At 41.8% G+C, this 16,878-nt stretch overlaps 2 protein-coding genes across 2 annotated transcripts in view; one reads left to right on the forward strand and one right to left on the reverse strand.

The window, feature by feature from the left end:
- Positions 1-82: 82 nt before the first annotated feature.
- LOC306704051 (coiled-coil domain-containing protein 89) lies at positions 83-1,887 on the reverse strand (the record flags this gene model as incomplete). Its single annotated transcript, XM_079170262.1, has 7 exons — positions 83-169; positions 264-363; positions 444-520; positions 600-736; positions 820-950; positions 1,134-1,600; positions 1,828-1,887. The coding sequence occupies 7 exons, from the start codon at positions 1,885-1,887 to the stop codon at positions 83-85; spliced, it is 1,059 nt and encodes a 352-aa protein (XP_079026388.1).
- A 1,108-nt stretch (positions 1,888-2,995) lies between these two features.
- Positions 2,996-16,878, forward strand: part of lrp2a (low density lipoprotein receptor-related protein 2a) — a gene marked incomplete at both ends in the record, with an annotated part of 44,393 nt that continues 30,510 nt past the window's right edge. The window contains 17 exons of the mRNA XM_079170211.1: positions 2,996-3,065; positions 7,901-8,008; positions 8,473-8,595; positions 8,834-8,950; positions 9,371-9,481; positions 9,620-9,733; positions 9,857-9,973; positions 10,493-10,636; positions 10,729-10,848; positions 11,581-11,709; positions 12,175-12,344; positions 13,993-14,216; positions 14,664-14,870; positions 15,021-15,223; positions 15,430-15,570; positions 15,781-15,984; positions 16,607-16,799. Of these exons, the coding sequence (XP_079026337.1) occupies positions 2,996-3,065; positions 7,901-8,008; positions 8,473-8,595; positions 8,834-8,950; positions 9,371-9,481; positions 9,620-9,733; positions 9,857-9,973; positions 10,493-10,636; positions 10,729-10,848; positions 11,581-11,709; positions 12,175-12,344; positions 13,993-14,216; positions 14,664-14,870; positions 15,021-15,223; positions 15,430-15,570; positions 15,781-15,984; positions 16,607-16,799 (2,495 nt within the window). The remainder of the gene's footprint in view (positions 3,066-7,900; positions 8,009-8,472; positions 8,596-8,833; positions 8,951-9,370; positions 9,482-9,619; positions 9,734-9,856; positions 9,974-10,492; positions 10,637-10,728; positions 10,849-11,580; positions 11,710-12,174; positions 12,345-13,992; positions 14,217-14,663; positions 14,871-15,020; positions 15,224-15,429; positions 15,571-15,780; positions 15,985-16,606; positions 16,800-16,878) is intronic.

Genomic DNA, 16,878 nt, shown 5'->3' on the forward strand with positions numbered 1-16,878 from the left:
TTTTCATCGTTAGCACTGAGCAAACACTGGAGGTGAAAATAGTTTTTTTTTAATAAAAACAACACTTCCATAATGCTAAAGTTTAGCCCATCATGTGGCGAAGCTTCTTATTTAACTCTCTTTCTCGTAGAAGAAGGTTGGTGGTGTGATCTTTGAAGGCTTCAAAATCCTGTAAAAAATAATGGCAGATAAGTTAAGCATGTTGTCAGCCCTTCATGGGCCACCGACGGTCACACATTCCAACGTTGCAGATTTCAGCCAACCTCTTTCAGCTTTCTGTGTTTTGACTTGGATTCATCCAGAGCAGACTGCATCAACTTCACTTTAACTTCTGCATTAACAGCTTCTGCTTCCTGTTCAAACCTGAGGTAAGGCCAGGGATATAAAGTCAGGGACAAATACTTATTATCCTTAAGGATATTTGTTGTTGAGGCACAACTTACCTGTCCTCTGCCTTGGCCCGAGCTTTTTTCTCTTGTTTCCATTTGGTCTCCAGTTGCTGAATTTCCTCTTGTTTCTCCTGTATTTGAGAGCAATTTGTGTGTTCGTGAAACAGAGCTTTGATTTCAGTGAAGACGACAAATACTCTTTTCAATCACCTGTATTACTTTCCCTCTCTCCATAGACAGATGCAGTAATTTGTCCCTCTCTTTGGCGAGGCTTGTTATGCTTTCGCTCGAGTTGATCTTCTTCAAAGCGTGCTCTTCTTCCACCTTTTGTAGCTTCGTCTTGAGGTCTGATTGTGGAGAGAAGGCCACAAGTTTACAAGTGCGTGTACTTTGTTGCATTTCAGAGACTGATACAACGTTGACTACCCACCGTTGCACATCTCCACAGCCTCTCTTTGTTGTTGCCGAGCATCATGCAGTTGATCAAGTAGCGATGCCTCTTTGGCTTGATGCTGAGTTGTTTGTTCCAGGAGTTTTGACTGGCATCCGGATAATTCCTCTCTTAATGATGGATGTAAAACACAGCAAAGGTATTCAATTTCGAATAAAACAGCTCATGCTCACATTTTTAAAAGTTGAAACCAGGGAATGTTGGCAGTTTTACTGGATAAATGAGTTTAAAAGATGATCAAAATTGCTGTTGATTAATTTTCTGTGAATCGACGACTGAGTTTTTCTTCTTACCGATATCCCTTTTCCTTATTTGTGTATTTCTCTGTCTGTTGTTTGATTTCTTGCTTCAGTTTTTGAACAAACACTTCTATATCATGCAATTTTTGGGAGAAATGTGTTTCATTCTCGGACTGCAGCCGTTTGTTTTCCAGCTTTAACTGGGCGTTCTGCTTTTTGTAGTCACCCATGAATTCAATAATCCCTTGGTTGTTGGCCGCTAAATCCATGAACCTCTTCTCTAACAGCTCTGCTTTCTTTCTTTCCTCGTCCAGTTGCTTCTGGCAGTCTGTTCCTCGGCACTCCAGGTCTGCATTGAGTTGCTCCAGGGCTTGACATCTAAGAAGCTCCTGATCTGCTCTCTGCTTCAACATGCAAATTAGAATTGACTGTTCATCTAATCTGGATCGCATCATCATTGTCGTCGTTGCATCATCTGCAGAAAGGCTGCAAAGCAGGGACTTCCGAATACTGTCCATACGCTGAGAACAAGGAAAAAACAATGTGTTCAAACAGTTAAGATGATCTCAGAGAATCGAGATCAAGATATGAACTGAAGGAGACATTTTACACTCAAAGAAAAACTATGTAATGATGACACTGTACCTGCAATTTATTGTTACTTATGTGACACGCACGCCAAAACACCTACAGTAAGCTAATGTATAAATATGTACAGATTGTACAGTTGTCAATAACTTTTACACACCTCCGTCGTGTTGCCCTCCATCTCGATGAAGTTTTCTGCATTCCTCTGTGGAGTTGCCATAACGAGCAAACTTACAAATGAAGGGAGCGCTTCTTCCCGTTTTTTTTACGTTGACAACAACTTATTTTTCTGCTCAAGGATTCGGTTCCCACATTTCTCCACAAGTTTCCGTTGCTCGGTTGCCAATGGCAGCATCGTGATTCAGTAACGGCGGCAGGTGTAACGCACGTGCCCATGCTCGACCGCACGGTGGAGGTGTTGGGCTTCTGATTAGTGTGGGACCTTCTGGGGGAAATAAAGCATGGTGGAATTAGTGAACTAGCGTTAGTTTTCTCGTGTTGCTTGAATCCTGTTTCACGTTGGCACCCTTTTTTTTGCATTAACGTTGGTTAATTTACTGGCAGTTGACTTTTTGTCATCCTTTTTGAGAATTGGGCGGTGCGATGTTGGTTCTTAAAACTAATTGTTTAATTCACTAAATCGATTGGGAAATATTCCTACGGGGCCAATAATGTGCCCAACGTACCTGTTATTTATGAACATTTCTGCCACTTTCATCTATCTATTATGCATACATGTACGTTATATTATATTTAAGATGTTTACTCTGTTATTTGTGCCTGTAGCCTACCATAATTGCTGCTGTAGCGAAAAAATGTCCCCTCGCGGGATAATTAAAGTAACTATCAGTCTATCTATCTATCTATTAAGGCAGCTTGGTGTTGGGAAGTGTGTCTACAACATCCAACAACCTGACTCTGACTAGATACATTGGGATTACGGTGACTCGTCTGGGCCTTTAGGACGCCGTAATTCAAAGCGTTTCGTTGTTTAATGTTTGTATTACTCCCATCATCATTATTTCCCTCTCAAACACCTCAATGCAGCCTGCTAATAGCCCGCTGTGAGTGAAAAATCACTGGCACTCGGGGCAAGTCGAACCTGCATGGCATTATGCAGATTCCAGGGCCAGAGGGACTTATCCGGAGGGCCGAGGCTGCAGGGGGAGCGGTCTGTCCCGTATGTAACTCTGTCCCGGCCTTTGTGCACGCCCCTTTTCATCAACTAACGGGCCAAGAAAGACAGACAGAAGAAAGCAACAGCATCCCAGCCCCACAGTCCCTACAGCTCCTCCATCTGCACAGCGGAGCTGGACGGACCAGCCAGAATGTGGAGAGCACTGCTACTTCAACTCTTTCTCGTCTTCATATGCTGCGTTAGATGGTGCCACTCTGAAGGTAAGTAGTGAGATTGTTGTTCCTTCTACCCCTCCTCTTCTTCTTCTTCCTCTTTTTCTTCTCCTTCCTCCCCCCCCCCCCCCCAACAGGCTGTCAGCTGAATGATTTATTGAGGACCTGCAGAGTTGTTGTGCTACTAAGTGATTCACTCAGTGCACTTGTTGCTCATAAAAAAAAAAACCCACTACACTGTGCAGGGGGAATTTAATTGTTGCTGAATTAAAATGCTTCTGTGTTTACTATCAGTGAAGTCACCATCCGATTAGTAACAGTTTGATGGCACTCAAACAGGATGATTTAACCAAAACACATGGGAATAACCTTGATGCTGATTAGAATGGAACTCCACAATCACCTCCAGAGTGCTTCTAAAGTGTGGCCACTATACTGTTATTCTGGCTGGAGAGCTAAACGTTTTACCACATAGTATTACTTTAAAGGTTGAGCACAAAGCCTCCCTCAGACAGATTGGAAGTTCTCTTGAGGAACTTTTGCCTGAGCTGTACTGTTGCTAGGTAACAGAAAAGAGCATGTGACTTACAGACAATCTGTGAGGACTGAAAGCTTCTGGTACAAATCTCATTCAGTGGAGCAGATTTTAACGCCGCAAACCCACTTGATTCGAGTTTGATTCCAGCTCGAGGAAGAGCTTCATTTTCTCATGTTAGAGACGGCGACAGACCAAATGCTCACATGCTGTTCTTTGTACGTGACAGCCGTGTGTTTGTCTCTTGTGTTCGTAGCCCTAGCTAGATCCTACTTCTCAAATTGTAATCTGCTTTCTTTTTGCTCAACCCTTAGTATGTAAGCTCCTTAGTGTGAATCAAGCAACTAATTACACTGCAGCTGCTGCAGAATGGAACCAGTTAAGTAAAAACTGTACCAAGAGTAAGGTCATGGTTATGTCTTTCTGTCTTTCTTTCTCTTTCTTTTAAAATATGCTGGACTTATTTCCTCACTGGCTATAAGACAAAAACAGAAAAGTTAGACTGTCTATGGCAAAAGACAGCATAACAGTGTTGACCGTGAGACTGTAGCATTTAGAAAATTCACTTGGCATTTCCTTAGAATTACTGCCGTCGCAGTCGCCCTACTTGTATTTAACATTTGCTGATGACAAATCAGGTGTACAAAATGATGACTCGACTAACACGGCAGACTCTCAGTAGACTTTGTCAGCACGTTCACGGTGATCATTAGCTTGGATTTGTTGTGATTAACAGACAGTGACGTAGACTGTTTTTATACAATTCAAAAAGTCATCTATCTTTGACCTGGATTTCTAATATCCATTACATGTTATACAGAGTAACAAGTGCTTCTGCTGGTGTGAGAATCGGACCGAAAGATGTGTCACTTTATTTGTGTCGTCTTAGGGGACGGGGTACTTTCCCTAATCTCTGCTTGATCCTCCACAAAAATCCTTTAGTTTGATAATTGTTTCTTCCATGACCTTCTGTAACACATTATCCAGCTCTTAAGCTTGATATTCTGCTACAGAATGCTGACACTGGCATTAATAGTTAATATGTTGATTTCAAAGTGCTGGTTTGTTAACTATCCTCTGTCATTTTTTGCTGTTCCAGACATATTTGTCACGAGATTAAGTTGTTTTCTCTCAGTAATCATTTGCTAGTGTAATCTTAATAACATATTAACTGCACAGTAAGAACTTTAATGGTGTTAGAAATTAAGTTTTCATTGCTATCACCGTCAAACAGAATAATTCAAACGGACATGTTTGTTCTGCTACTATTTAGGTCAAGCTGGACTGTCTTGTTTGATCACACCTATCTTTAGTTTGAGTCTCTAATGACTGTTGTGTCCAAACTTTTCAAGGCACACAAACTTGGCCTGCACATGCAAGCTAAACCTCACGCATGCCAGCTTCTTTCTGGTAAATCCTGGTGCAACAGTTACACTGCGTTAGAAACAGCAACACAGTTGGCACAAACGGAGAGCAAATCCTTTCTTGTCCTGCAGCTTCCTCTGTCTAGGTTACAGACGCATCGATGATGGAGTTTAGCCTCCAGTAAACAACTGTGACTCGCTGATCATAGGAAAAAATAAGATGTCCAACTGGCTGTCTCGTTGCATGGTGACAACTTCATTTATGATTCTTTTCACTCATGCTCTTGTTAAGGCACATACCAAAAATCATGTTGAGTATTCCTCAATTCTAACCAGACCGAGGCTTTATTCCACACTCTATTTATTCCTCCCTTCTGCTCACACTGCCAAGGCCCCTCCGTTTTTTCACTGTTTCGTGTGTAGCCGTAAGAGCCGAAGTCACTTGTTTGGCAATTGACTGCATTCTGCTGCATTGATTTCCATATGAAATAGGCAGCAGCACTTCGCCCTGACAGCATGGACGGGTCCAGCGTTTCATGCTGCCAGCAGCCGTTTTTTTTTTTCTCCACTTTTCTCCACACGCATTCAGCGAGTGTGGAGCGCTGCGCCAAAACAAGCCGGCGTGAAAGCTTTCAGGCGACCCACGTGACAAGAAAGAGATGTTTCAGTGGTTGTGAACAGGTGTTTTCTTAATGGGTGGCCATGAGACGGGAGCTTATGTTCCACTTTTGTTTTACTTTATCGCAGGAAGTAAGCCTTACTGTACTCTCCTTTCTGCTGAGTGTTTTTTTAGGGTGACACTTCCAGTTATGAGTTTGCATCCCTGCTGGCACCTCTTTTGTGCTATTGTAATTTCACAGTGGGGTTTAAGGCCTATGACAGGCTTCATTCTAATGAAAATTCCTCCACTACTCTTCTTTGTTGGGCAATAGTAGGGCGTCCATATCTTCCTGCATGGATAGTGCGGTGCTCTCTCCTGCTGTGGGTTTAAGTTGCTAATTAGGAAAGACAAGTCTAGAAAGAAGGAAAAGGAAAACATTAAATCACATGAAAACACTTAAACAATAAACTAATAATAAAAAAAGCCCGTATCTTCAGTCTCAGATTAAACCTTCTTAATAGCAGATTTGCACCGTTTACCCTGGCTTTTATCTTCTCTAATATTTATTTGATACTGTGAAATTGTGACTTTGTCAGGATGAAGACATAGAAATTTGACGATTAAGGAAAAGTTACAAAGAAGACGTTCTGTTCAGAATGTAAGAAGAACCCTCTCAAAAAATAGTGCTGTTGAAAGGTTCAGCCTCAGTGTATCTGTCACCTTTCCCAGAAGTAATACTGTCAGGAAACACTGGCTGCATTTGAAAGCCTCCAGCAGATTGGTTTCTCCTTGACATACGTGGTTTTAAGTTATCAACCTAGGTCTGAATGCATGGCAGCTATAACCATCTTGATCTTTTCCAAAGCGGACTTACAGTAGATAGTGCTATTTCATTCATTTATTTAGCTAATTCATTAATTAATTAAATTGTATTGTTACTTATTTTTACAGTTTGATGACACAAACTTTGTTTTCCTGTAGTAACAGTATTGTCTGGACATTCAACACTTTAATGTATTGATTCCACCTGTCATTGTGGAGAGAAATATTGTATTTTTGTTAAATAGAGCCGCATCTCTGAGTAGTTTGCGTACTGTATGCAATCCTGCTGTCATGCTATAGATGATGCTGAAACCTCTGGGATCACTGCCTTGCAACAAAGGCTCCCTTTGAGCAAGTTGCGAGCAATTTCATCATTAGTAAACTGAGCAGGAAAAAAACAGTTTTGCCTTCTGGAAAGCTGCTGAAGGAGTTAAATATGCAGCTTGTTTTGCTGGGTTGGTTGTAAAACAGTTTGGTGTTTTGCTGGCTAATTCATCTGAGACAAGAATTCTTGATTGGAGCGTATGTGTCTTTTAGTGCACTAGGCATTACATAAAGGAGATGATAAACCTCCTTAGCCAAAAGGCTGCAGGTTTGTAGACAATTCTTTTTTGGTAGTTTACCTTTAAGACATAATATTTTGTGCCCAGGTATATGGCCACACATTGTTTTGTCACTGCATTTGTCTGCAATTCCTTGTAACTTTTGTAACTTCAAGCTGTCAAAGTGGAATAGTGGAGCTATAGCTATGGTGTACTTCAGGATTTAATTTGAGCTAACTAACCCCAATATGTTGTGTAGCTGTAAGCAGCTATTTTATTAAGAAGGAAGAATGTTTCCAAAATGCTGGATAAGACAGGACAGAGATAGACCACCAACCCCAAGCGAGCACCACCAATCACCACCTCACAGCTCTTCTCACGAAGAATTTGGGTTGAAATGGTTGCGGCACCACCCAGTACCACTATTTATCCCAATTACGTTTCAGACTGGACGGGAACAGCACGCATCATAAATCAGGCTGTCAGGGAGACAATCAGAATTGCACGGGTCTGATGGAGTGCTCTGCCACTGAACTATGCTGCCTGAATCAATCTCTTCTGGAAAACGTCAGGGAAGGTAGAGTGGTGGTACCTTATCTCTACAGATGCCACTCAGCGGGAACATCAAAAGGAGGCTCGGGATGAGTGTGGTGGAGATTGTGTAACCGTCAGGGGATGGCTGGCACGCTTGTCTCCAAGGCTTGTCAATGTTGTTAACAAAATGCCTCATCAGGGGAAGGCATCCCTACCCCCTTACGCCCTGTTTTAAAAAAAATAAAAATAAACGTAGAGTATTTAAGAATTTATCAATTATCTTTTTTGTCATTATTTTTTGTCTCAAGAAGCCAAGAATAACACTTTTTGGACGTAATTGAATATGGAATAATAACAGTGATAGTAATAATAAGTATATTGCAATTAACAATAAAATGGCAAAACATTGATGGATAACTGTGGATAAAAGTTCTTATTGCATGTAAGAAAAAGCTTGAATCGTGTCAAATTTTAATTGTGTTTAGGATGTGAGTTGGGGCAGTTCAGCTGTGCGACAGGTCGATGTATACCGGGTGACTGGCACTGTGACGGCACATCAGACTGTGTGGATGACTCTGATGAACACGACTGCCGTGAGTTTCTCATTATATTGCACTGTAGGCCAACATGGCACCTGAGAGATTAGGATATTTAGTATAATGCTTCCTGAATATGTCATTCCAAACGGAATTACAGCAGTGGTGGAAGACTTACTCAGGTCATTTTCTTAAATTCAATTAATTTAATTATCTTTAATTTAATCTACAATAGTGCATCCATCATATTTTACAAGTTGATTTTATGTTTTGTATAAAATCTTAATCTTCGAGGTAACTAGTAACTTAAGTACTGTAAAATTGTGTCAAATATAAAATAGCCTACGATTTGTTTCTGCATACATTTGGTGGAGCAGAAGTATATCCTAGCATAGCATGAAAACACTTAAGTAATGCACGAGTAACTTCAAGATTCTACTTGTGTACTCTACCTAGTAGCTTTCTACTGCTGTATTACACTCAACTGTAAATAATGAAATGGTCTGTGTGTATTCCCACAGCTCAGGTAACATGTGACGACAGCCATTTCACATGTTTGAGTGACGGCGAGTGTATCCCTGTTATGTGGGTGTGTGATGATGAGGAGGACTGTGAGGATGGATCAGACGAGAGGCACCACTGCAGTAAGTACATTTTACAATATTAGCAATTCTTCAGGGGCGCTTATAAATGTTTTGCGGAAAATATCCAAGGTCTTGCTCAAATTTTATTTTGAAGAATAAGATCTTTCAGATATATATCTGCCAAAGGAAGTTAAGGAATTAGATGCCCGTTAAGTACCTTTATCTACAGTACAAGATAAGTGCATATAATAACTATGTGAATAAAACCTTTCTGTGTCACTCTCCATTCCGTCCCCAGCTGGAAGGACGTGCACCAGTGGGCAGTTCAGCTGTAGTAATGGGGCATGCATCCCAGGAGAATACCGATGTGACCGTCTGGCAGACTGCTCAGATGGCTCTGATGAGAGAGACTGCCGTAAGTCTTCTCCGGGGTGGTTTCCCTTTTTTATTTATTTTTTTTGCATTTCAGGCTCCTGTGGCATTTTAATCAATTTGTTAAGATTAAGAGGCTCGCTGACTGACAGAATGGGCCACAATATGCTACTTGTTGTCAGAGGTTGATTGCAGATTCCTTGGTGGATTAGTCAAGCTGAAGTTCAGCTGCTATGCTATTATTGTGCCGACATGGTAAACTCACAGCACTACACGCCGCGGTAATCTCACAATGGCATAAAGAATGCTGTGGCGACTGCTGTTGTTATGGTGGTGGTGTTAAATTTTCGTCTCTTATCCTTCCCATTCACCGAGCTTTTCACGTTTTAAAAGCTGAAACGAGCACAGTTGTCAGGGGGATTTGAGTGCTTAGCGTGGCCCTGATGATGATTTCATCTTTCAGATTACCCCGAGTGCACACAGCTGAGGTGTGCTAATGGGGCCTGCTACAACCAGACCCAGAGATGTGACCAGACACCTGACTGCCGAGATGGCTCTGATGAGGCAAATTGCAGTAAGAAGTCTTTTTTTTTAAGTGATAAACTGTTCACGTGGAATCCATTAAAAGTGCAACCTAAAAAGCAATAGCATCCATAGCCTGACATCATCACCAAATCGATATTTTTGTCTTCTTCTGTTGTGTTTTCTTTAGCACAGCACTGCAACACGGGCCTGTTCCCGTGTCACAACGGGGTGTGTGTTCCTCAACGCTACGTCTGTGACCATGATGATGACTGTGGAGACCGAAGTGATGAGCTAAACTGCAGTATGTAGCCTCTGGCTTTCTACCATCGAACCCCCCCCCCACAGTGTGTCATAACTCTTATCTTCATCCAGATAAATGTGTCTGATCTCTTCTCTGCATTGATATTCTCCACTTCCCCGGCAGCATATCCTGCATGTAGAGGGAACTACTTCACCTGCCCTAGTGGCCGCTGTATACACCAAGTCTGGATTTGTGATGGAGAGGATGACTGTGAGGACAATGCGGATGAAAAAGGCTGTGGTAGGTATATAACCACGTCATGAATCATGTTATTTGTTGCTGTAAGGTCCAGAAATATTAATGTTTAAAGAACACTAGAATGTGTAACAACTCAAGCTCTCTGTGTCATCTCCAGTCTCCATGGTTTGTTCGGGCTAGCAAGACGCTATGTCTGTGCTCCTTTAAGTGTGTTATTCAAATGCCTCTTTGTGGCACAAGATCACGCAGCCCCCCAAAGGGCTTTAGAATTCCTCCACACGGCTGGGAAGAGTGTGTGTTTTTAGAGGATGGGCTGCAGAAGCCCTCTGAGCCCCCATGTGACCCCCTCAAAGCTCCACTCCCCTGTGTCGATTTAAAGTGACAGTAATTTCCCTGACAATAAAGTCCTAGTCACAATTTTCTTAAGATCAGCAGCACATTCCTGTTGAGATAAGGCGGCCTATCAATACATACTTTGCCCGCTAGAACTATCTGCTGTTGTGTTTTCCCTTTTCTACGTGTAAGCCTGCACAGATAAAGATGAATTGTTTTTTTCTGCAGAAAATGTACCGCGGGAGTGTTACCCAGGAGAATGGCCCTGTCCATCCTCTGGCCTGTGTATCCCCATTGATCAGCTGTGTGATGGAACAGCTCACTGCCCCGAGGGAGAAGATGAATCTAACAGCACTGCTGGTCACAACTGCAGTTAGTACCAAGACAAGTTGTTTCAAGTTCACATTAGGACATCTAATATCCCCAAAACTATATTCATTCACTAATGTGGTTTCTGTGTCCAGGTATCTGGAGATGTGCCTCTCTAAGCTGTGAGCATCGCTGTCATGCTTCCCCTGATGGAGGGATCTGCTCTTGTCCTTCTGGATACATTGTCAGCAGCAACAACAGTCGCTTATGTATAGGTATTTATCCTTTATTGCCTTTACATTACATTGGCACAATGATTGAGGTTCTTATAATAAGCTGGGATGTTCAATGCTTTTCCATGTAATAGAATGTCTATTTTTGCTCAATAAATTTGATAATAATAATAATAACTTGATTTATATAGCGCCTTTAAAAACAGAGTTTACAAAGTGCTTTGACAGAGAAAGCAAGGCAATATATCAACAGAAAGCTCAACAGTTAGGCCCAACAAAAGCAAGACACACTAAGGTAAAGGCTCAGCAGTACCTTAAGTGCTATCCACTATAGAAACCATTTTTATGTGGTCTGTTTTTTTCGCTAACGCATCATGTCACTGCTAGTGACAACCGACGTACTTAAACACAGAATACCAGAAGTGCACAGAAAAAGCTTTACCCAAATAATAGTTTGGTGCATATAAACTGGCTCTCAAGTCTTATTCTGGCCAGATCCTAATCAACTCAACTGAAGTTTGCAAAGGTCTAGACGTGCACATAACATCGGCTGTTTTTATTTGGACTCAAAAGTACAGCACACACTTTGGACTCATAGCTGAATTTAAAAGATATGACAGGAAGGATAAAAAAAAAAAAAAAAGGTTTTGTTGATTCACACCTCTTTACAGCTCTTTGTTGTTGTCTTAAAATATAATAAAAGTGCAATTTGACTCAAGCAAAACATATTGGTGTTTAATCGTCATCTGCTGTGTTTTTGACTTAATCCTGAAGACTTTGACGACTGCTCGATGTGGGGCATGTGTGACCAGCTGTGTGAGGACCGCATAGGCTCCCATCGCTGCAGCTGTCGAGAGGGCTACATCCTGGAGCAGCACAGACACTGCAGAGCTGACGCCTCAAGTGAGTGTCGCTTCCTCTCTGTTTGAACAGATTCTCTTACACCATGCTCAGATTTTGAATGTGTGAATGATCCATCTAAATGACTCCCATTAGCGTCACCCCCTTTCCTGTTTGCCAACCACTGTGGCTGCTTCACTGAGCGTCTGCACTTCTTTCTGGTGCATTGTTGCGTACCGAATGCTGTTTTAGTTACTCTCTTGCCTTTGTGGAACATAGAAAGAGTGTTGACTGAGAGGCTGACCTCTCTGTCTTTTAGCTTTAGTGAAAAGAGTGTGTAAGGATAGTAGCTAGAAAATACTTTAGTCAGGGTTTCTGTAAATTTCCACTGATATTTTAGTTGCGAATGCCTACAACAAAATAGATTTTTGCTTAAATACAAACCAGGCTCTGCTTTCTAACTAGACATTTTCAAATGACTTCTTTATGTTGTGTTAACTAACTTGTTGTATTTTGTTTGTACTGCAGCTGGAGTCCCTTCCTTGCTATTTTCTAATGGCAGAGACCTGCTAATAGGAGACATCCATGGCAACAGTCTGCGCACTTTGGTTCATTCACAGAACAGAGGGGTTGCAGTGGGAGTGGACTTCCATTATAATCTCCATAGGGTATTCTGGACTGATACCATTCAGAATAAGGTATTTCTTTAAATCTAATTATTCATGTTATATGTACTTATTTACTTCAGTGTTTTTCTTAGAGCATTACCTGGATGAATCGTGTTATGCCAGGGTAAGAGATCACAGGAATAGACCTCTTTTTTGTTTGAGGAAATACTTGAGATAGACTTGAGCTGCAGAATGAAATTCTTTCAGTTATCCTGTAAAATATCAGCAATGTTGATACTATAATAATGGGATAGCTTTTGGCTCCTTTGCGGCTGGGTCATAATGAAGGGAAGTAGATGTGGAATGGAATCCAAATGGCCTAATCTTGAAACCTGTCCGATAGGCTGGTATGATGTTCACATACCAGGGTGCAATTTTTGTAACTCGATCTTGTTTGAAGTAATCATGCTGTATTTGTTTTCAGTGGCACTGTCCACCTATATGCATTCTTTGGCACGCTGAAAAGTCTTTGTCAGCCTGTGCTTTTGGCTCCTTAACGGTCTGAACTGCAGCCACTGGGCTGAAAGGCTCGGGACATATCTCTGACTGGGCATCTGTGGATATCACCCGCCTCCATGGCAGCATGTCAGATTAAAAGTAGGGAGAGCACAAACAGGGCATGTGAATGCAACCAGAAAGGTTAAACTATCAGGCTATTTCCACATCTTTAGTTTCTCCTTAAACAGGTCAGTAGAAAATCCTGCTTTTTAGACATATGGATCTTGTTTCAAAAGAGGCAGAGCTGCTAAGATCAGTACCCCCCTAACCAGCTGCATGGTGCCATGGTTTCCACTCCGAGAAACTAGTGCCATCATAGTATCGGTAGAGTACGGTAGAGACGTTACAGGCTACACAGATATGTAACAAGACAGAATCGTCAGAGAGGCAAATAATAATAATAATCTCTCTCTGACTTTTTATGGCCTAAAATGTGTTTCTCATTGTTAGCTTTACATTCATGCCTGTGACGGTCTATCTTAACACAATACTCGCATTCCTATATGTTTAGTGAAATAGCTCACTGTAATTGTTTCTCCTGTTCATTCTAGCCATACAGGGATCCCCTCTAGAAGCTTCAATTTAAGTTCTTGGGGACAAAATTCAAGGTCTATGTTATGTGTAAATATTTATTCCAAAGTTCAATCACAGCCAGTATGAGATTTCAGCAGACTGAGAAAAATCAAGTGGCTGTATTCCAAAGTTGCAGTCCCTTTAGTGCAACATTTACGTTACTGTCCCTTTGCAGTGGCTCAACAAGGAAGCACTGTCCATTGAAGCTTCTGAATGATGTCCACTTGATTTGTCTGACTCAGACTGCTGAAGCCTGAAGCCTGCTAAAGCTACATTTTAGAAGTAATTTTTACTCAGAACAAAGAATGGGGATCACTTAAATTGAAAAGATATTGTGTCTACCTGAGCAGAGAATGAAGTTACTCTCCCTCTGTCTTCTGTTATACGAGCTTCTCCTTGTTTGGTTGACTTTTAGTGTGTTTTCATGCATGTGAGTGAGCAATAGATTCAGATGAGATAACACTTTCAATGTACCTACAGGCATGTGAGTATTGTATAAAGATACACAAAAATGTGGACTTATCTTTCAATAACTTCCCTTGATTTCTTGAAGCAGTGACCACCTACGAGCTAATTTCTTGACAACAATGCCGTCTTTTGTGTACAGGTGTTTTCCGTGGATATGGACGGTTCCAATATGCAGGTGGTTTTAAATGTATCAGTTGACTACCCTGAGAACTTGGCGGTGGATTGGGTGAACAATAAACTGTATGTGGTGGAGTCCAGCGTCAACAGGATTGACATGGTGGACTTTGATGGAAGTAACCGGGTCACACTCATCACTGAAAACCTTGGAAACCCTAGAGGGCTGGCGGTGGACCCCACTGTCGGGTAAGCACATCTCCTAGTTTCCACCCATTCATCTATCAACCCATTCCCAAACTCCACATACAGTATTTGTCGTGCTCCATTGGCATGGAATAATGGGGTGTGTGTATGAGATTAGCAGATTGCCCTGGGTAGATTAGTGAGGAGCAATGTAAGTGATGACCCTCATTGTAATCCAATAGTATCGTTCAAGGGGGGAGGAGAGCCAGGTGGCTACAGATAAATTGCTTAACGTCAATGAATGTACAGCTCTTTGGGGAGATGCACAGCCACCCACCTGGAGACATAATGTGGTGCTGTGGATGCTGGACTTAATTGACAAAAGAAACGTCTCCTAGATCTTTCTGAAGGGAATACATGTCATGTTATTTCTGTGGTCCCAGGTGCACTCATGTAATGATCCCACCGCAGAGACAACTGGCAGATTAAACATTTAACCTCCTTTCACAGGTATATGTTCTTCTCAGATTGGGAGGCATTGAATGGACAACCAGGACTGGAGCGTGCCTTTATGGACGGCTCCAACCGTTATGGGATCATTGGCAGTAAACTGGGCTGGCCAGCTGGTATCACACTAGACATTGAAGCCAAGCGTATCTACTGGGTTGACAGTCGCTATGACTACATTGAAACTGCAACATATGATGGTCTTCATAGGTAAATATGTCATGTGTTATTCCTCAAAGATCACAGCATTCATTTAGAAACAGAACCAAAACCCCAAGAATTCTTTAGGGTAAACAAGTAGAAAGGTCCATGCATTTATATTGTAATAAATCAATGTTCTTAACCTTTCTTTCTCAATAGAAAAACAGTGGTCCATGGAGGTGCTGTGATCCCACACCCATTTGGCATCAGTATGTTTGAGCACAATGTCTATTTCACGGACTGGACCAAGATGGCCGTGATGAAAGCCAACAAGTTCACTGACAGAAGTCCTCAAGTTGTTTACAGTACATCACAGGCTCCACACGGAGTTGCAGTGATACATCAGATGAAACAGCCATATGGTAAGTCCCTCAATGAGACAAATGTGTCTTCTTCAGAGTGATCCAGTTAACAGTATAATGTCAATTTACCCAGATGTTCTATCTTGTAACTGATAGTGTTTCTAAAAGAAGAGCCATAAATAGCTATAGTTGAAGAAAATCAGGATATGTAATCACTTTCATATAACCTTGCCAGCTAAAGGAATTCATTTTATGTTTGTCTCCAGTGCCAAACCCTTGTAGTGTAGACAGAGGTGGATGTGAGCAGATCTGTGTTCTGAGTCACAGGAGTGACAATGGAGGACTAGGTTACCGCTGCAAATGTCGCATCGGCTACGACCTACATGCTGATGGCAAGCGATGTTTTGGTAAGACTTCTTATGACTCCAAAGATTTGTTTCTTGAACAGATCTCAGTATGTTTCCTTTTAAGGTTTCGCTCGAAACAATTTTTTACAGCTACCCAGAGTGGTTTCATCTCATTTAACCCTTTCTTTTGTATTATGATGTTTTTGTGGGGCTGAATATCTTTGGCATGAATAACTAGTTTCAAATGGTCTTCTGATTTCCTATCGTCAGCTGTGAGGCAGTTTCTGCTGTTCTCCAGCCAGCTGGCCGTGAGAGGAATCCCCTTTAACCTCTCATCTCAGGAGGACATCATCCTGCCCATCACTGGATCGCCTTCCTACTTTGTCGGGGTGGATTTTAGTGCTGAAGACGATGCCATCTTCTTCTCAGACACAGCCAAAGATATTATTTATAAGCAAAAAGTGGATGGGACCGGTGAGCATCTTGTTTTGTTGAATTTGCTGCTGAATTGTTCAGAATAGCCTGTACATATTCACAGCATAACAAGTTCATAATAACACAAAGAAAGACATGGTCTTGTGTGAAAGCTATCAGCAGCTAATAGGTTTTCAGTGTTTTCTCTGTGCTTATGGAGAATTTCTGTCCTTGCAGAGATCTCTACCATGTGATTCAGCCAGGCTTATACAGGGAGTTAAGGGAGTGCCTGATGGGGCCGACTGGTACTATGGGGGAGGGAGTGGACGGGAGTATGGACAGTGGAAAACGGATCATATAATGAACTTACATTTGAAACTAATGACCTGAAAATGAGAAGGACAGACTAATCAAGAATGTTTTACCAAGCAGTTCTGATATTTCATTTCAAAACTATCACCTAAGCTGTAGAAAGTAGTCTCTAATGTCCACGAGCAGTCACACCACACACAAAATAAAAGAAACACCACTGCTCTGATCAGTCATGTTGTTTTTAGAGCTGCTCTAGTTTTTTTCTGTCCGGTCCACATGGGGAAAATGCAAGCTGACAGCCTATTTATTTAAATGTCTTCCTCTTTCACCTCTGTGTTAAACGGTGGTCTGACTGCTTTGATCTGCACAGGCAGGGAGGTACTGGCAGCCAACAGAGTGGATGGAGTGGAGGACCTGGCTTACGACTGGATTTCAAAAAACCTCTACTGGACTGACCCGCGATACAGGAGCATATCTGTAATGAAGCTTGCTGATAAGTCCAGGAGAGCCATTGTACAAAACCTCAACAACCCTCGTGCCATCGTGGTGCATCCTCCCATTGGGTAAATCAATATAAGCCGTAGATAGAATCATATTTTTGTGAATGTGAAAAACATTTGAGGTTTGTAGGAATTCAGTAGG

This window comes from Pholis gunnellus (genome assembly GCF_910591455.1).
Source record: "Pholis gunnellus genome assembly, chromosome: 12".
NCBI lineage: Eukaryota > Metazoa > Chordata > Actinopteri > Perciformes > Pholidae > Pholis > Pholis gunnellus.